At 34.0% G+C, this 18,217-nt stretch overlaps 2 protein-coding genes across 2 annotated transcripts in view; one reads left to right on the top strand and one right to left on the bottom strand.

The window, feature by feature from the left end:
• The window catches only part of LOC144548978 (uncharacterized), an 80,265-nt gene extending 76,112 nt beyond the window's left edge, over positions 1–4,153 (top strand). The window contains exon 5 of the mRNA XM_078297718.1: positions 4,003–4,153. Coding sequence (XP_078153844.1) covers positions 4,003–4,050 — 48 coding nt within the window. The 3' untranslated portion in view covers positions 4,051–4,153. The remainder of the gene's footprint in view (positions 1–4,002) is intronic.
• The window catches only part of LOC144548967 (receptor kinase-like protein Xa21), a 30,865-nt gene extending 21,900 nt beyond the window's left edge, over positions 1–8,965 (bottom strand). Inside the window, exons 1-2 of the mRNA XM_078297705.1 lie at positions 5,926–8,965; positions 5,421–5,830 (exon numbers count right to left, since the gene is read on the bottom strand). Of these exons, the coding sequence (XP_078153831.1) occupies positions 5,472–5,830; positions 5,926–8,965 (3,399 nt within the window). The 3' untranslated portion in view covers positions 5,421–5,471. The remainder of the gene's footprint in view (positions 1–5,420; positions 5,831–5,925) is intronic.
• Between the last annotated feature and the right edge of the window lie 9,252 nt (positions 8,966–18,217).

Genomic DNA, 18,217 nt, shown 5'->3' with positions numbered 1-18,217 from the left:
ATAGTCAGAGTGCTATAGATTTGAGCAAGAATGCTACATATCATTCCAGAACTAAGCATATTGATGTGAGATTTCATTGGTTAAGAGATGTAATAGAAAATCAGCAGATGAAGCTGAAGAAAATCCACACGAATAAGAACCCGTCAGACATGTTGACGAAGATAGTTCCGAAAGACAAGCTTGAGCCTTGTTGCCGGCTTGTCGGCATGAATACCAAGTGATGACTTGAAGATTGGCGTGCCTCTCTCCGTGGGCTGGAGGGGGAGATTGTTGGGCCGTTGTTGGGTCCAGCCCAATAGGCAACAGAAGAAACAAAAAGAAAAAAAAAAGGGTGCTGGTTGGCTGTTTCGCGTGAGACACAGAGAGAAAGGGGAAAAACACAGAGAGGAGACGGAAAGAAGAAAAGAGAGAGAAGAAGAAGAAGGAGAGAGAAAGAGGAGGTGGAGAAGAAGAAGAAAACGAAGAGCAAGCTAGTCTCTTCGATTTCACTACCTTGATCGACTTTCTTCTTGTTTGTAAGAGGGGAATTTCTCGTTTTCTCAAATCTAGGGTTTGCTCGGGTTTGAATGAAATTGGAAGCTTGAAAGGATATTTCTTTCTAATTCGTTATCTCTTGGTTTTTCTCATTATTATTGTGTGTATACCTCAGTTTAGGGCTTAAACTTGAGAAGAACAATTGTACCCGTTTCTTGTTGGTATAGTGAAATTTGCCGGTGTGCCCCGTGGTTTTTTACCCTCCAAGTTGAGAGGGTTTTCCACGTAAATCTGGTGTCTTTTGTGATTGTGCTTGATCTCATATTATCTTGATTTGGCTTGTGCATTTTGACATTTGAACTTTTCGGTACCAACTGGTACGGTGCTTATATTACCCATCTCTCTCAAATTGGTTGATTATACAATAGGCATTTCTCTCAACTGGTATTATTTTTAAAATTCCCAACAGGGTGCTTTCGAGTTATATGAGAATGAAATTGAATATGATGTGTAGAGCAAAAGAATGTTAAAGTTGCTTCAAGTCTTTACATTAACTTTGCACAATTCACATTTGCGGTATGATACAAGAAAATATTTAACTTTGAGGATTCAGCTGCTTTGAAAACTGTAATGCCCCAATCATGCCTCCACATTGGAAAATAATTATAATTAAAATTTAAAATTAAAATCATAAAATAATTAGGTATGACAGAAATTATAATATTTTAATACATCCCCTTAACAATCAATTCATTTGAAATCTTCTCTTTTACTATCTGTTCTGAATTATATTTCTTGCAAATATTTGTTTTTATAGGCAACTGGTAGTAGGGATGCGGCTAGACAAGTCTTTCTTAGGGGGATTAAACAAATGCCATGCAATTCTCTAATCAAAGATTTGTAACTTTAAATAAATTATTACTATATTTTCATCTGTAAATTTTTCCAAGTAATGATTATTGAAACTTGTAGGAGTTGATTCAATTTGAGATGATCCATGGTGGGACCAGTCAGATACCGATTTTAGATTTGATAATATCTAATGTGATAGAACCTCAAACCGATGAATCTACACCTTTGTGTTATGAAGAACGTTAAGAGATCTCTATGTTGTTTTTTGATGTGAGTGCCCTTTTTTATAAATATGCAATTAACTGATTATTCTTTTGTTTAAATAAAGCATGGATTGGTCCGTACTATGGATTCATATCTCTGTTTTCATATGAAAATGTAGTTGAAGACGGATTTTACATTTTTTTTTTATAATTGTTTTACTATTTTTTTAGATAGGTTGAAAACCACTACTTCTGTATGGTCCATTATTTTAAAATTAGGTGATTTTCTACTTATTTTAAAAAATAGTAAACAAATTATAAAAAAAATGTAAAATTTGATGTCCCAGAACATTTTCATATGAAAATCATGTTGAATTGTTCGGATCGACTTTTGGACTTTGAAAATAAAAATATGGATCCATAGTACGGATCAATGTGCGCTTTGCGAAGTACCATAGCCTCACACTCATAATTGAGATAACCTTATTTTTGTGTACAGTTTGTAGACCTTTATGGAAAACCCGCACAAACCTAGAAGGCGTGGGCCCACCACTGCGTACTTTTTCCCAACGAATCCCGAAATGCATTCCGCCTAACTGATTCCACTAGCGATAAAAGAGCAAAACTAGAGAAAATGAGGCCATATTAGGAGAAAAGGAGGTGATTTTGCAACCGAATTCAGAATCAATATAGTACTGAAGGAAACTCAAAATCCAGAATCAAAAACCAACTTTGCTGTTCCTGCACTTGATAATAATTTTACTAGCAATAACAGTATCGATCATAGTAGTGATGTTGAGAAAACCGACCTGGTAAGAGCAAATCCAGAATCTGAAACTATAGACCGGAAACCTGACAAGTCTTTGCAAATAAGCCCAATTAGGCCTGCTTTGAATTGCTCGAAGTCAGAAGTGGAATTGGGTCAAGATCGACCTGTTTTGAATCCAGACCTGGCAAAATCTAATAATCTAATACAGACTTCACAACCGCCATATCAGACATTTCCTACAGGAGCCTTGGCACAATATTTGGTTAGTGTTTTTCTACATTTTGTATTTTTTCATTTTTTTTATTTTTTTATTTTAAGAGTCTATTTGTCACATGTGCTTGCTTGTGCGAATATATAGCTCATAGCCCTCATTTTACAACCCATAAATGTAAAATCACATGTATCCTTTAATAGAGAAGGGTTAATTTAATACAAAAGCTTCCTTACGATTAGATTTAACAGAAGTTCTTCGGCCTATAACCCTCATTTTTTAGTTGACAAGAGTGAATTTAAAAATTTCCATCTAAATTATTGTGAAAACTATATTATGTTCTCATTAGACAAGTGATTTGAGTTAGAAATTTAGAGAGGTGTGATGAACAATAGGAGGAATAAATTTGGAGGGCCCTTGGAGAAATTACCTTGGTCTGATCTCTAGAGTTTAGGTTTTAGGGTTTAGGGTTTAGGGAATGCTCATGCTAGTAATGGGTGCTTGTAATTTTTTGATTGAAGACGCCTACTCATATAAACTGAATTCAGTTGAACTAACAAAAAAAAAATGGTAGAATGGAGGCGTATAATCAGGGCAAGTGTGTGCATCTCAGGTGTGGCAACACAACCAAAACCAACTACAACAGATGTACTATTGCCTCCAGTTACAGCAACATCAGTTACAGCAACAGGTTTTACAGCAAAATCAGTTGCAGTCAGATCATTCCTCGCCTAGCAACAACTCTTTACAGGAGAAGCAACAGATTATGTATTACCAGCAAATGTATACCAGATGTATTTGCAGCAGTCGATGCAAGTTCAACAGCAACAACAGCAGCATTGGTACCAGTTTCAGCAACAGCAGATGGCACTAGCCAATACACCTCACTCTCAGGTCTTTAGTTTTTATGTTGTTTATTTATTTATTTAAATACATTTTTATTTAAGTGATGCATAGTGCTGATTGGTCCATACTATGGATCAATTTTTTTGCTTGCAAAGTCCAAATGAGCGATCTGTACCGTTCAACATGATTTCCATATGAAAATGTACATGCAGATCAAATTTTACATTTTTTTTAGATTTTTTTTACTATTTTTTAAATAGGTAAAAAATCACTTGATCTAAAGATTCTTGAGCATTTAAAAGTAGTGATGTCAACCTATCTAAATAAAATAGTGAAAAAAATTCTAAAAAAAGTAAAATTTAGTCTCTACATACATTTTTATATGGTGATCATTTTGAACAGTTCATATCGACTGTTTGGATTTTGAAAACGAACATATTGATCCATAGTACGGACCAATGTGCGCTATGCATAGTACCATAGCCAATTTGCAAACAACTAGCAGTCTAACCAAGGAAAGGAGATCCCTCACGTTTTTTTATAAAATTTTTATTAATTTGTTTATAATTTAAATTATATTTATGGGCTACAACACTTGAGTTAATTCAAATTTTGTATGAATTTTGTGTTATTTTAATTGTTTGCAGGATAAAGAGCAGGTAGCATCTTCGCATCCGTCAACTCCTATCAAATAATCTTTGTTTTGAAATGGATATGTGAGGCAATTAGTGGCTTTTTTTTATTTTTTATGTTGATAGATCTAATGGACTAGGTTGTAGTTTAGGTGGAATTTGATGAAATATATTATTGTTTTGGAGATGATTTAACAAATTGTACAGTGTTACTTAAAAGTTGTGTCAATTTACGCTTTCTAACATTGCATTTTTGACATTGTACATCACACAGGCTATAGAATCAAAATAGCATTGCATATGCTTAGTGCGCTGCATGAAAATATCAGAAATATCTTAGTGTTAAATTTACATGATGGTTTATCATAACAAATTTCAAATTGGGTATTCAAAATCAATAATTTGAAATTACTTTTGTAACTGGGATATTACTTCTCTCCAAATTAGTTTGACATACAATTAATTATTTAATTGGAGGTTGTGCTATTTAAATCAGTAGAAATAAAACCCAAATAGTGTTGTTATGTTGCTCAAATGAAATCAGCCAAAATGTAAAGTTCATTAAATAAAGTAGCTCAATTGGAAATTTCTTATTTTCTGTTGGAATTTTGAAATTTTCTTTTTTGCTTGATCATTTGCTGTTAAATCTATTTTATCTGATTTTTGCATCTCCAATTGCTAAAAAGTGTAAATCATCTTGCTTTGATAATTAAAAAAAAAGCTTTAACATATTTTGTAAATAAAATAAAATAAAGGTCCTTCCTGCAATTTTTTATTTTTATTTTTGCCCACCTAAATCATATGCATATCTAATCTGGAATAAATAAAGTGTTTATACATTGATATCTACAATCACGTGGTGCTTTTCTTCGACTACAATAAGACATTTTTTTTACTGTTATTACAATCGCCACGTGACAATAAGGTGACAACAATCATGTGTTTTAAGATTTGAGAATCTTTCATTGGGCCTTGATTCTCAGTCAGGCCACCGGCCCACTGTCATAGAAGAGAAAGGAATTCATATCACCTAAGACACATTTTTTTTTTGTTTGAATCGGATCCATTCATTACATATTAGCACGAATCTCAAAGGATCCATGTGCATTAAAAGTTTGACGGGATTGATCCGGATTATGATCAGACAGTCTAGATTGAAACTCAAATGGTGAGGTAATGCAGAGGATCCAGATTCGAAGATAGTAGCTAGGTGCATCCCCACACAGATCCGCCACGGTTTTTGAATAATTTTTTAGTTCGGAATTCTGATCATCCAATTAGAACCTGGTTCAATTCAATTTATTTCAAAATTCATAAAATTGTTTTAAAAATCATATCAATTTTAGCTGTTACTTTCACCAATTCATTATTACAACATATATACTACAACACCATAAATTACCACAACCATTGCCCAATTTTACATATAATACATATTTAGTGGATCCCTTCCTCTTCTTTTTTGATCCTATTATTCTCCATCTCTATGGCCTAAGCACCTTTGTTCGTGCTGAGTTCAACTTCTTGGTAACATCTTTGATAGAAATGCGCTCTTTTGGCGACTCTTTGGAGCACAGAAGCCCACATTGAATCACTGATACCAAACAACTATAGACATTTTCAGGTGCATATAGATTGTGTTCTCCATCTGTTTCAGAGAATAATTTAGGGTCGACTATGTCCATGATTTGGTCAGGGAAAGCCATCTCAACTTGCTTCTGAAGGCTCAAACCATCTTTGATTCTCTCATCGGTTGGACTAACTCCAGTGAAAATCTCAAGCAGAAGAACACCGTAGCTGTAGACGTCTCCTTCTACCGATGGCCGACCACCCATCCCATACTCTAGACAATGAAAAGTTAATAGTTACAGCCCTAAATTTAGTACAAAAGCATACTAAAAAAAGTACTACTCAAATAATAAGCTTTGTTATATATACCTGGAGGAATGTAGCCAATAGAACCTTTGATTCCACCAGTGCTCGACATTGATTGAGAAGGCATGGTATCAGGTTGAACCAAAAACCTTGCTAATCCAAAATCACTCACATGTGCAGTCATGTTATCATCCAGAAGTACATTACTAGGTTTGAGATCACAATGCACGATTGGTGCAGGTAAATGGTAATGGAGATAATCTAGTGCTGTCGCTACATCAAATGCAATGTTCAATCTCTGGATGAAGCTGAGGCTTCTGAATGGCCGATCCGTACATGCATTTAGATGCAACCATGTGGCCAAGCTACCATTTGGCATGAATTCAAAAACCAAAGCTTTGAAATCATTACCTTGGTGGTCTATGCTAGAGCACAAACTCAACACTTTAATAAGGTTTCGGTGTCTCACATTTTTTAATGCCTCACATTCAGAAAAGAAACTTCTAGAAGCACTGTGTTTCTCAAGGTTTAGCACCTTCACCGCAACGGTTATCACATTCTCGAAGCTCATAACGGCTTTGTAAACTTCTCCAAATGAACCTTTTCCAATTAGATTATTCGGGGAGAAATTTTCAGTAGCTCTAAGAAGGTCGTTGTATGAAATAGGCTCTAACCCATATTTCAAACCTTTATCAGATTGTGGTTTGTTTCGAGGGTTCTTTCTAGTATAAAAAATCACTACCAAGCAAATGATTGCAGTTATACAAATAAAAGAACCAACAATAGAAGGTATGAGCACCATGTTTCTTCGAAAGTGATTTCTCTGTCTGGAAGGTTGTGAAATGCAGCGTGACAAATGCATTTGAGGCACTCCACCACAAAGCTTTGGATTTCCTCTTACATCTAGACCACTGGCATTTTTGAAAATTCCTTCTTTTGGTAATTCTCCCTCGAAATTATTGGAAGAAATATTCAAATATTGTAAGTTCATTGTGGCCAGGAATTCAGGGACTCGACCAGAGAATGAGTTGTTAGAGACATCAAGGATTTGCAGCCCTGTTAGTTTGCTCAAGCTGGATGGAATTGTTCCTCTTAACAGATTGCTATCAAGATAAAGGGACTGAAGAACCTGGCATCCAGCAATTGTGCTAGGAATCTCTCCACTCAACTTGTTATTTGAGAGATGAATTGATTGTAGGTTTTTCAAGTTACCAATTTCTGGTGACAGGATGCCAGTTAGATAATTGTGTGACAAGTCCAAACTAACGGAAAGAGAAGGAAGACCCATGATTTCTTTGGGAATTTTTCCTACCAATTTATTACTCGAAATATTCAGGATTTCTAAGAATTTCAGGTTACTTAACTCTGGTGGTATACTCCCTTCTAATAAATTATTTTCTAGATATAGCCGGATCATTTTGGTGAGGTTAGAAAATGTTGATGGGATTTGGCCTGAAATCATGTTAGTGCTCAGATATAACATTTCCAATTTGAAAAGATTACCAATTTCTACTGGAATGTTGCCACTAAGAAACATTCCGCTTAGGTCAAGCACATTTAAGTTATTGAGTTTTCCAAGCTCTGCTGGTATGCTTCCTGAAATGGGGTTATTATTGAAGCCGAGTTGAAGAAGACTAGTAGAAAGGTTTGTTACGGAACTAGGAAATTCTCCTTGTAGTTGGTTGTCTCCAAGATCTAAAGTTTCTAACATAGTACAATTAGTCAAACCATCCATGAAACTCCAGTCACGTGTACTCTTGGCTTCTAGTTGATTAATACCAAAAATAACTCTTCGAAGATTTTGTAAGGCTCCCAAGCTAGATGGTATCTCGCCACTGAAGTAATTATTTCCTAATTCAACTTTAATAAGAGCAGAACAATTGGATATGGATTGAGGGATCAGTCCTTGGAGTTGATTGTAATAGAGGTATAGATATTTCAAGTTTGGTAAAGCATTGCACATATCGAAAGGGAGATTTCCATCAAGCTGGTTATTACCAAGTTCCATAATAGACAATGCTGAGAGGTTGTATAGGGAGTGTGGTATTTTACCCGAAATGTTGTTCTGATAAATGCCAAAAAACTGGAGGTTTTGAAGCTTCCCGATTTCATCAGGGATGAATCCACTTAACATATTTTCGGAAAGATCCATTTTTATTAAACTTGGAAGATTACCCAAGGTATGTGGGATGGAACCATATAATTTATTTTCGTCAAGATAAAGTTGTTGTAAGTTACTAAGGTTGCCCAAACTAGACAGAATGTGACCACTAATGCTATTTTGGTCAAGATAGAGAAGTGATAGTTCGGTAAGGTTACCTAAGGTATGTGGGATGGAACCAGTGAACTTATTGTTGTAAAGTTGAAGTTCTGATAGATTAGTAAGTTTGCCTAAGCTATCTGGAATATCGCCATCCAAATTATTTTGGTCAAGATAAAGATCTATTAGACTACTAAGGTTGCCCAAGGTGGAAGGAATTGATCCTGTGAGATTATTTCCATACAGTCCTAATCCTTGCAGATGTGGGATGAGGCCGAATTCCAATGGTATGCCTCCTGTGAGGAAGTTATTCCCCAGACTGATAATTTTCAATTCTTTGCATTGCGCTAAATTAGATGGTATGGTTCCATGGAGATTATTATTTCTTAAATAAATGAATTCTAGATTTGAACAATTACTTAGAGTAGATGGAATGCTACCATCAAGAAAATTGCTACTCAAGTTGAGAAAACGTAGCCTACCCAAGTATCCAATCTCTACTGGGATGCTTCCTCTCAGTTGATTATCAGAGAGACTCATCCTTTGGAGAAATGTGAGGTTTGCTAGAGATGGAGATATATAACCTGACAAGTTTTTGGAGTCGAGAACGAGAGCAGTCACTCTATCAGGATGGTGGCGGCCACACAAGATCCCTTGCCATTGACAGTGGTGCAGTGACTCGTTCCATGAGGAGAGGACTCCAAATGGGTCATCATGTATTTGGGACTTGAAGGAGAGAAGTGTTGATCGATCAGTTTTACTGTTGGTTACTATGGTAGCGAGAGAAAAGGAGGATAAGGTTAAGAGACATAAGAGGAGGTGAATAGTGAGCAAGCTTTCCATGATTTGTTTTCTGAGTGCAATGAGTTTCTCTCTCACTGAGTGCTCTTCTTATAATGAAAGGGAGATGTATGGTTTGAAAGATGTTGACCCCCAAAATATTTCCTCTTGAGTCGTTGCATTAAATATAAATAGTACGGAAGTTGTTGTTGTGGTGCTGTACCTACTACAATAATGATCCATCTGGGCTTGGTTTAATTTCATTGCTAACTTTAAAAGCAATTGACGTGCGGTAACAAGAGGAGTCATTTTTTTCTCTTATGCAAAATCAAGAATAAATGGTGCTAGTGTGCATATATATATGGTGTTAGCACCTGAAGGCAAAAAATTTCTTGCTTGTTTCTTGCCATCAGCACAATCATCATTAAACATCTAAATTTATGGGGTTATGAATAAAAATGAAATGCGAAATAAATGACAAGGCTAGCTATTTTTAATTCATATATATGCATAATTACCAATAAGCTATTTTTTTTTTAAAGTCCGTGTCCTTTTCTAATAAGCTAATAAATGAATGAAAAAAAAATATTCATATCCGACTTATCCATCTATGTACAATTCTAATAATCACGTAGACGGACTTTATTGAGATTTTTTATTTATATTAAAAGCAATAAATGACTTGCAAATTTTCAGGTCGTTTGCTCTTGTTTTCCTGTCGGATGAAGACTTGAGTAAACCGCATCTCTTTTGTTTTTATTCCAATCCCAGCTTTCTAATTTCTGTAATTTGCTATGAAATGGAGCTCGAATTTTCACATCATGTAAAGAGATAAAATTGAATATTTAGAGATAACTTTTGTTTTATTTTTGGGTTCGTCAGTCAAATATTATCATAAATGTAATATTTATTCTAATTTATCAATAAAATACAAGATTAGGAGCTTGATCCGTTCTTATTTTTACAAAAATAAGATTGCCAATTTGTCATTTGCTTATCCAGTTATTTTATTTTATTTTCTTGGTTTTAGTAATGTATTTATGTGTGTCTTCGTTAACTCACATAAATCTAAGAGTTTATGACTTATATTCTATATACGTAAACATGCAACATGAACTCAAGTTGTGTGAGTTAATGAAGACACACATAGGTATATTGTCTGTTGGTCGATCTGATCAAACTGTTCAAATTACAGAGCATCACATTCATTGTATTGTACCAAAGTTTAATCAAGTTTTATTTTCATTTATCTATCCATCAAGTTGATGAAATATTGAAATATCGAAGGGCTATAAACACTTCACATTGAATCGAAACTCAGATATAATCAAACTACATAACTTTTATGTTGGTTATGTTCAATGATTTTCCTTAATCATTTCAAATCAAATTTGGAATCAATTCATTTTAAATCGACCATCCATAGCTCAAAATGAGCAGTCCATATATATTAGCACACGTTGAAAGGGCAAATAATGATGAAATTTTATAAAATTAACAATTATAAGTATTATTTGGCCATAGAAGATATAAAAAAATTGATTTTTTTTTTTTTTTTTTTCATATTATTTGTAGTACATGCATAATCTTATTTTTACATATGTAAATTTTAGTCGTCTGATAGGTGGTGTGTTGTCTTGATTATCAACTGAAAATCCATATAATAATCATTTTAAAACAAAGAAGCAGTTTTCATTCACACACACCCATAACACCATCGGTTGGTTTATCTCAATCGATAGTGTAATTTATGTCTTTACCAACTGTTGGACAAAATGAACCGATGGCAAACGAGGGGGGCTATCAACGACATCGATTGGTTAGACCGAGCAATCTATAAAAAGTTCAAAGTAATTACAGTGCTGTCACTAGTTACATATACCATCTGTGTCAAAGGACATCCGATGGTAAAAGGGTAATAGTAAATGTGTTTTTGTAGTAGTGAGGTAATCCCATGCTCAAACCTTCTACTAATGTGCATGGTGTTGGCACCTCGACGACAAAACCTAATGCATCTTTGGCCAACAAAATATTGTAGCTTATTTCTTGCCATCAGCACACAATCATCTTTAAACATCTATATTTATTGGGTAATGAATAAAAATGAATGCGAATTACCTCTCTCTCTCACACACACACACCCCATTAAGTGAGAACCCAACTAACTTTTTTAATCCATATGGTTATGAATAAGCTAGTTTTTTTTAATCTGTATCATTTTTCTAATTAGCTAATTACAAGTGAATCATAAATTATTCGCTCTTGATTGCTTTTAAAAGCAAGAATGATTACAGAACTAAAGATCCCAATGCTTTTAAAAGGACACAATATTCGGATGGTTGGTGCTGCAATGATTATATTATCGTACATTCAGTGCTCTGGAAATACTATTTTTTTTTAATAAAAATATTGTTAGTGGTATCTGCCCAACTAACTTTAAAAATTCATAAAAATTATAGCATGATTACAGAACTATATTTTGGTGTTGACCTGCAAATGACTTGCATATTTCCAGTCTAGATCGCAATGACGAAGACTTCAAAATGAAAGTAGACCGTGTCTCTTATATTTCTAAATTCTGTAAATTGCTACGAAATGGAGCTGGAATTAATTATAAGACAACAGTTTCATCTAATTTTCATATTATGAACAGAGATGTAATTGAATTTTAAAGACAATTTTATTCTATTTTTCAGTTGACTAGTGAAGTACTATTAAGATAGATTAAACTTTTATTCCATTTTTTGTTGCTCAAACATCATTGAAAAATTCACGTTTTTTTTGGCTATTTTGAATTTATCAATAAATTATAAAATTAGAAGCCTGACCTCTTCCTATCTTATTAAGCAAAACAATAAAAAGGATTGCAATTTGTCATCATCTTGTAGGCCAGTTATTTGATTTGAAGGAATGTAAAAGAACCTTTCAAAAAAAAAAAAAAAAAAAAAGAGAAGGAATGTAAAAGAAAAAACAAGGAAAACACTTTTGATATTTTCTTGGTAGTATTAATTAGTATTGTGATTTTTGTGTTATTCCACTTTGATTCCTAACACACTTGAATGTGATAAAGGAAGTGGTGTTGACCTACAAATGACTTGCGAATTTCTAGACTAGCAAGGCACACTTGAATGTGATAATGGAATTTCTAGACTTGATGAATAGACCGCATCTCTTCTTTTTTATTCCAATCTCAGCTTTCCAAATTCTATAATTTGCTATGAAATGGAGCTCTAATTTTTATATTATGTAAAGAGATTAAATCGGATATTTGGATATAATTTTTATTTTACTTTTGAGTTGGTTGGTCAAATATTATCAAAAATGTAGCATTTATTATATTTTTGTACGCTCAATACTCATTGCTCACTTTCATACTTTTTGGTTGTATCGTATTTTTAATTAATCAATTAATATAAGATTAGGAGCTTAATCCGGTCTTTATTTTCACAAAATAAGATTGCCAATTGGTCATCTTCTTTCCAGTTATTTTATTTTATATTCTTGGTTTTAGTAATGCGTTTAATATCTTGGGTTTCCACTTTGATAACTGACACACTACTACAAAAATGGGATATTTAATGCCCATTTTCTTTCGGTTTAAACTAATTTTGATCTGAAACTGATAGACCAACGCTGTGGTGGCAAGTTTGTAAATAAGTTGTCATTTTCTTATATAGGTTCTGACTTTTCTTACCAATAGTAAATAGTCTCAATTTTCTGATATCGGTCGGTAACTGCATACCGTAGAAGATAAATGACTTATTTTAGCGGAACGTATGTTCTAACTGATATAACTATTTCATGATCTTCTGATATCAGATCTTATATTAGTTTCGATATAAGGAAGTCGAACTTGTTCTGTTGGTTGTATTTTGAACCGTTAAAATATAAAGACATTAATTTCACGCCTCTTCCTGGAGCCTGGAGGTCTTCTTCCTCTTTATTTCTCTTCTCTCTCTTTTACGGTTTAGTACCTGCTCTATTTCTCTTACATAATCAAGTTGTCCAATCCATTACTAAAGTTCGATATACAAAAGTTGTGAGATTTGTCACCCCCAAATTTGGGTGTAGCGAGAGTGAAATTAGCGCTCATCCTTCCCTTCCCTTTCTTCTCCCTTCCTCTACGTCATTGTTTGTGGAGCATAACCTTAATATTTCTTGAAATCTTCTTCAGATAGATTTTAATATTTCTTAAAATCTTCGTCAGGAATTTTAAATCATTGAAAAAAAATTGTACATTATATAAACCTTGTTGAAATCTTATTCAACAAGATTTATAGAAATCTCGGTCTCTCTATGGCTACACCCTTAGGATTACTATATAACCCCTCATGTAACAGGAATTAGTGTGCATGTTTCACTTGTGTAAGCCCATTGATTAGAGTAGAATTGTGTGTGTAAATTCTTAAGTTGGAGAAGGGAAAGCTCTCGAAGTCCTAGGCAGAAGAAGAAGGCATCATCTAAGAAAGTCGAGGTTTCCAATTTCTCTAGGTTTTAGGTTGTCTTTCTTATTGTACTTCTTTTATTTTGTCATGGCTTTGATTAGCTAAGCTTCTTCTCTCTAAGGTTTGGACGTAATGAATTCTATATTATATTTTTATTATATTTATTTTTCTTTTATGTTTATTTGAGATTTCATTTTTCTTTGAATGATATTAAAATATGTCATTGTATACATAGTTCTGTCTACTATATGCAATTGTCCTCCATATACCAATAGGTGCTAAGTCATTGTACCTCAGTATGAGAGGGGATACAAGTAAGTACTATAAACACTTTGGTTAACGAGGCTTGGCAGTGGTTCAAAGACTAGGGTTAAAACCTAGCGGGCTTCCATGACAGGATATAGATTAGATCTCATCTCGAATTATAATTAGGAATTTATTTATTACTTGTAATGAGTATGGTTTGGGGTTATTACTTAGCGAGTAATAGGAGAATGTAATTAATTAGGTTAGTGTGAGTAGCTTAATTTGTATATTACATATTGTGACAATCTGAATTGTTCCCCACAAGCCAACCTTAGAGTCGGAGAACGTTTCAAATATGCATAGAATCGAACCAAGGCATCCATAGGGAATAACAATACAGATATGCGGCTCTATCTGCGGGGTGGTCTATACTGTATGCGGTAGTGACAGAAGGTCATATGCAGGTAGAGATGAGTGCCATAAATATATTTTTAAATAATGAGAAGAATTTCATCTAAAATCTTAGAGGCTCCCTATTCTTTAGCTTACAGCAATTAGCATCTCCACTTATACCACTGCCAGAGTAAACTGTAAAATCACCCTTTACTACTATTATTATTAAAAGTTACGCACACGCAAACAAACCGAAGAACCTAGACTAGTGTTAAGTTGTTAAATATTTATAGATATATCCCTATGGATCGACACCTGACACTACTACACAGTAGGATTATGCGCTTGTAATCTGACAGAGTAGAATTAGAGTAACTAAGTATATATTTTATATACTAAAAGTTAGTAGTCTAATTTTGAGTCATCAGTCACTTCTAAATAAAAATAAAAAAATATTGTGGTCATTCTTTTTTAAAAAAAAAGTTGATTCTAACAAAATTGTCAGATGAAATGAAATTGCGGTTTTGACCGTGAATTAAATTCACGGTAAAGCCTAAGACCTTTACCCTATAACCGCAAAAAAAAATTCGGTTTCCCAAAACCTTGGATTTGTTCTACAGTTTTCGAGGGACTAATACCATGGATTTAATTTGCGGATTGTTGACCCCAAACTGTGAAATAAAATTGCGGTTTTAGCATATTTTAAAATCTTTTCAAACAGGATGTAGAATTCAATTTTTTTTTTTTTGAATATTAATAAAACTTTTGGCCGTGTCTCTTATGTTGGAGTTAAGAAGAATACATTTGCACCTTTTTCACTGTAGGAGTGGGTTAAATTTACAATTTGGAGTAGGCAAAAACTCAAATATATTGAGATTTAAGCTTGCTTATCCAAATTCAAGAGTGGGCAGTTGCCCACCGCTAATATACAGTAGCTCCTCCTTTGTGCAATATGTTGCACAAACAAAGAAATTCACAACTAAATATTGTTCTCAATGTTCACCCACTATATTAGTGATCCATCCACTACATTAGTGCTGGTAGTACAAGTCGTCTGGCACTGACCATAACAATAAGTCATGAGAGTTACCAGAGCCCAATTATTAGATCCGAACCCTAGGACATGCCCGACCTGATATCAAAACATGCAAGGAAGGGAGATGTTGCATTGCTTTATCACAGAGTGCTCATCTACTGCAATAGTGGAATGGGTTTTTCTCTCACAGAGTGCTCATCTCATAGTTAAAGGGAGATGTATGGTTAGAAAGAAGTTGACCACTATTTTTTCCCTAATGAGTCGTTATAGTGATCCATTTTTCTTCTATGCTCTAATTAACCTTTTACTATTATGCATGGTGCTGGCACCAGAATAAATTTATAGGGTTTGAATATAAAAAAATGAATGCGAAATTGCATCATAAACAGTCGTGCACAGATGCGAACACACTATTAATTAAGTGACAATCTAAGAAATTTTTCTAATCCATATGCTTACCATTAAGCAAATTTTAATTTTAATTTTGTTACTTTTCTAATAAGCAATTAAATTAAGGAAAAAAAATAATATTCATATCCGCTTTATTTATCAGATACAAGTCTGATAATCACGTAAATGGATTGTATTGTGACTCTTGATTAATATCAAAATTAAACTTGTATTAATTTTAATGGAACACTAGGTCCTTATTTTAAATGCAAACGGGGTTTAAGACAGGGTGATCCTCTGTCTCCCTTACTTTTTAATTTAGTGGCCGATGTTTTAAATAAATCGTTACAACAAATCCAGGCCGCAGGGTTTATATCTAGTATTGGTAATTTTGCCAATGTTGGTCCAGTTTTGAACTTACAATTTGCAGATGATACTTTATTATTTCTTCAAGCTGACTCTCGAATGGTGGAGGCCCTTAAATTACATTTGATTGCCTTTAAGAATCTTTCAGGTATGCGAATTAATTATGCAAAATCAGAAATGGTACCATTTAATTTAACAGATCAAGAAGGACTACATTTGGCAGATTTGTTTGGTTGTAAAATTGCATCTTTACCTATTACTTACCTTGGATTGCCTTTACATTTTAAAAAACCTAATATGTTAGATTGGCAAGCTATCATTGATAAAATCGAATCTCGCATTCAAGGTTGGAAAGGGAAGCTTCTGTCATATGGGGGGCGAGTAACACTTTTAAATTCTGTCCTGTCTGCCATACCTATTTATTGGTTGTCCGTCTTTCTTATGCCCGCAAAAATTAGATTGTGAATTGATAAATTAAGACGGAGATTTCTTTGGTTTGGGGGTAATTCAGTGCGAAAAAAATACTATTTGGTTTCATGGTTAACTGTTTGTAAAAGTAAATCACAGGGGGGTTTGGGTTTAATTGATCTCAAACGCCTTAATCAGTATTTGCTTGCTAAATGGTGGGTACGGTTTAAGGATCCTAATATTAGTTGTAAATGGAAATCAATAGTTCTGTCTAAATATGGCCACACAGGTTTTTCTTCCACTTGCTCTCCTTTTTGGAGAGGTATCTTAAAGGGTGCCCATGTAGTCAATACTGGGCTAGTCAGATCTTTGGGTAATGGTCTTACCATTTTATTTTGGAAAGATATATGGTGTTCCGAACATACTTTAGCTTGTTTATATCCAACTCTCTTTACTATAGCTTGAGATCCTGATTTGTTGGTCAGTGAGGCTTTCGAACATGATTTTTTAGATATCTCTTTCAACCGCCAATTAACAGGTGTCACTTTTCATGAGTGGCATAATCTGCTTTCTCATTTCAATAATTGTAGGCTTAACCCCGGCCCTTTTAAATGACACTTTGTTATGGAGGTGGTCTTCTCTTGGTAAGTTCACAGTACATTCTTATTATATATGGCTTGAAAATGGAGGTATTCCTAATTTTGAATTTACATCTATTTGGTCATCCAAAATTCCTTTGAAAATCAAAATTTTTCTCTATCTTCTCAAACGAAATAAACTTCTGACCAAAGAAAATCTTACTCATAGAGGTTGGGTGGGTAATACATCATGTCATTTTTGTGGTTCATTCGAATCTACTGATCATTTATTTGTGCATTGCCCCATCTCTTTTCAAATATGGAATTGGATTGCTCAACATAATAACTTTTTGTTTGAGGGTTCAACTATCGATGATATATGGTTTTTAAATGCCTTTATTCCCCTTAAGGATAAACCTTTGGTAGAGCTTGTTCGAGGGGCTGTGCTTTGGTGTTTATGGCTTGTAAGAAATAAGCTTTGTTTCCAACAATCTCGTATGCCTACTTTAAAGGCCATTGGCTCCAAAATTATTGCTTTAGCTACATTCTGGTGTAAGACTTTAAATAATGGTTCTTTGCTTAACCTATCTTTAATTTTGTCTTTGGACACTAATGACTTGCCTTCTCAGTATTTGATTATAGTAGGCCCACGGGCAACGGTTCACGAGGGGGATCCAGCGCTAGAGGTAGAGCACCCTCTGCTGGCACAGGAAGATTTAATCCATATGCTTGGGTTAGAGTTCCTCAATGATTAGTTTGTGATTTTTTTTCTGGTCTCTTGCTCTTAGATGCTTACTTTAACATGGCTTTGTTGTGTTGACTATTTGGCTAGGCATGATACTGTCTTGCCTAGGTGGTTTTTTTAATTTCTTCATACTGTATGCGTTTCTCTCTCCAGTTTAGTTGGAGATTGAAGCAAAAACAATTTTGTGATTTCTAATGAAATCGGTGGTTCACCACTTTTTCAAAAAAAAAAAAAAAGAATGACTAAAAACCTGTATTTTGTGTGGACCTGCAAATGCCATGCAAAAATCCAAATTTTTTATTTTTACAATTTAAGAAAGAAAATGTTTTAACCACTTTTTTTTTAATTTTATTTTTATCAGGTATGCAAGTTTATACTGCCGAACAAGAAGGGAGGTTTGCAAGTTTAAGGATTTCGTGATCATCCTATCTGGCAATACGTACACGTAGTCCTTTGTTGAAATGTAGTGGGACCCACCCTTTAATCTTTGTTTAATACACTTAGATCTTTCTTGAAATAAATAAATAAATAAATGTATGAGGAGGGTTCAAATGCCTCCATGTTTTTGTGCCTCCATCATGCCTCCATCCTTCTCTATTATTTTCAAAGTTCAAACAGTTGATCCGAACCGCTCAACCTAACCTCCATACTAAAATATGTTTGGAGACCAAATTTTATATTTTTAGGAACTTTTTTACTATTTTTTTA

This window comes from Carex rostrata, chromosome 34 (assembly GCF_964058835.1).
Source record: "Carex rostrata chromosome 34, lpCarRost1.2, whole genome shotgun sequence".
Classification (NCBI taxonomy): domain Eukaryota; kingdom Viridiplantae; phylum Streptophyta; class Magnoliopsida; order Poales; family Cyperaceae; genus Carex; species Carex rostrata.
Note: the sequence above shows the minus strand (reverse complement) of the source record. Positions and strands in the feature narration are given on the sequence as shown.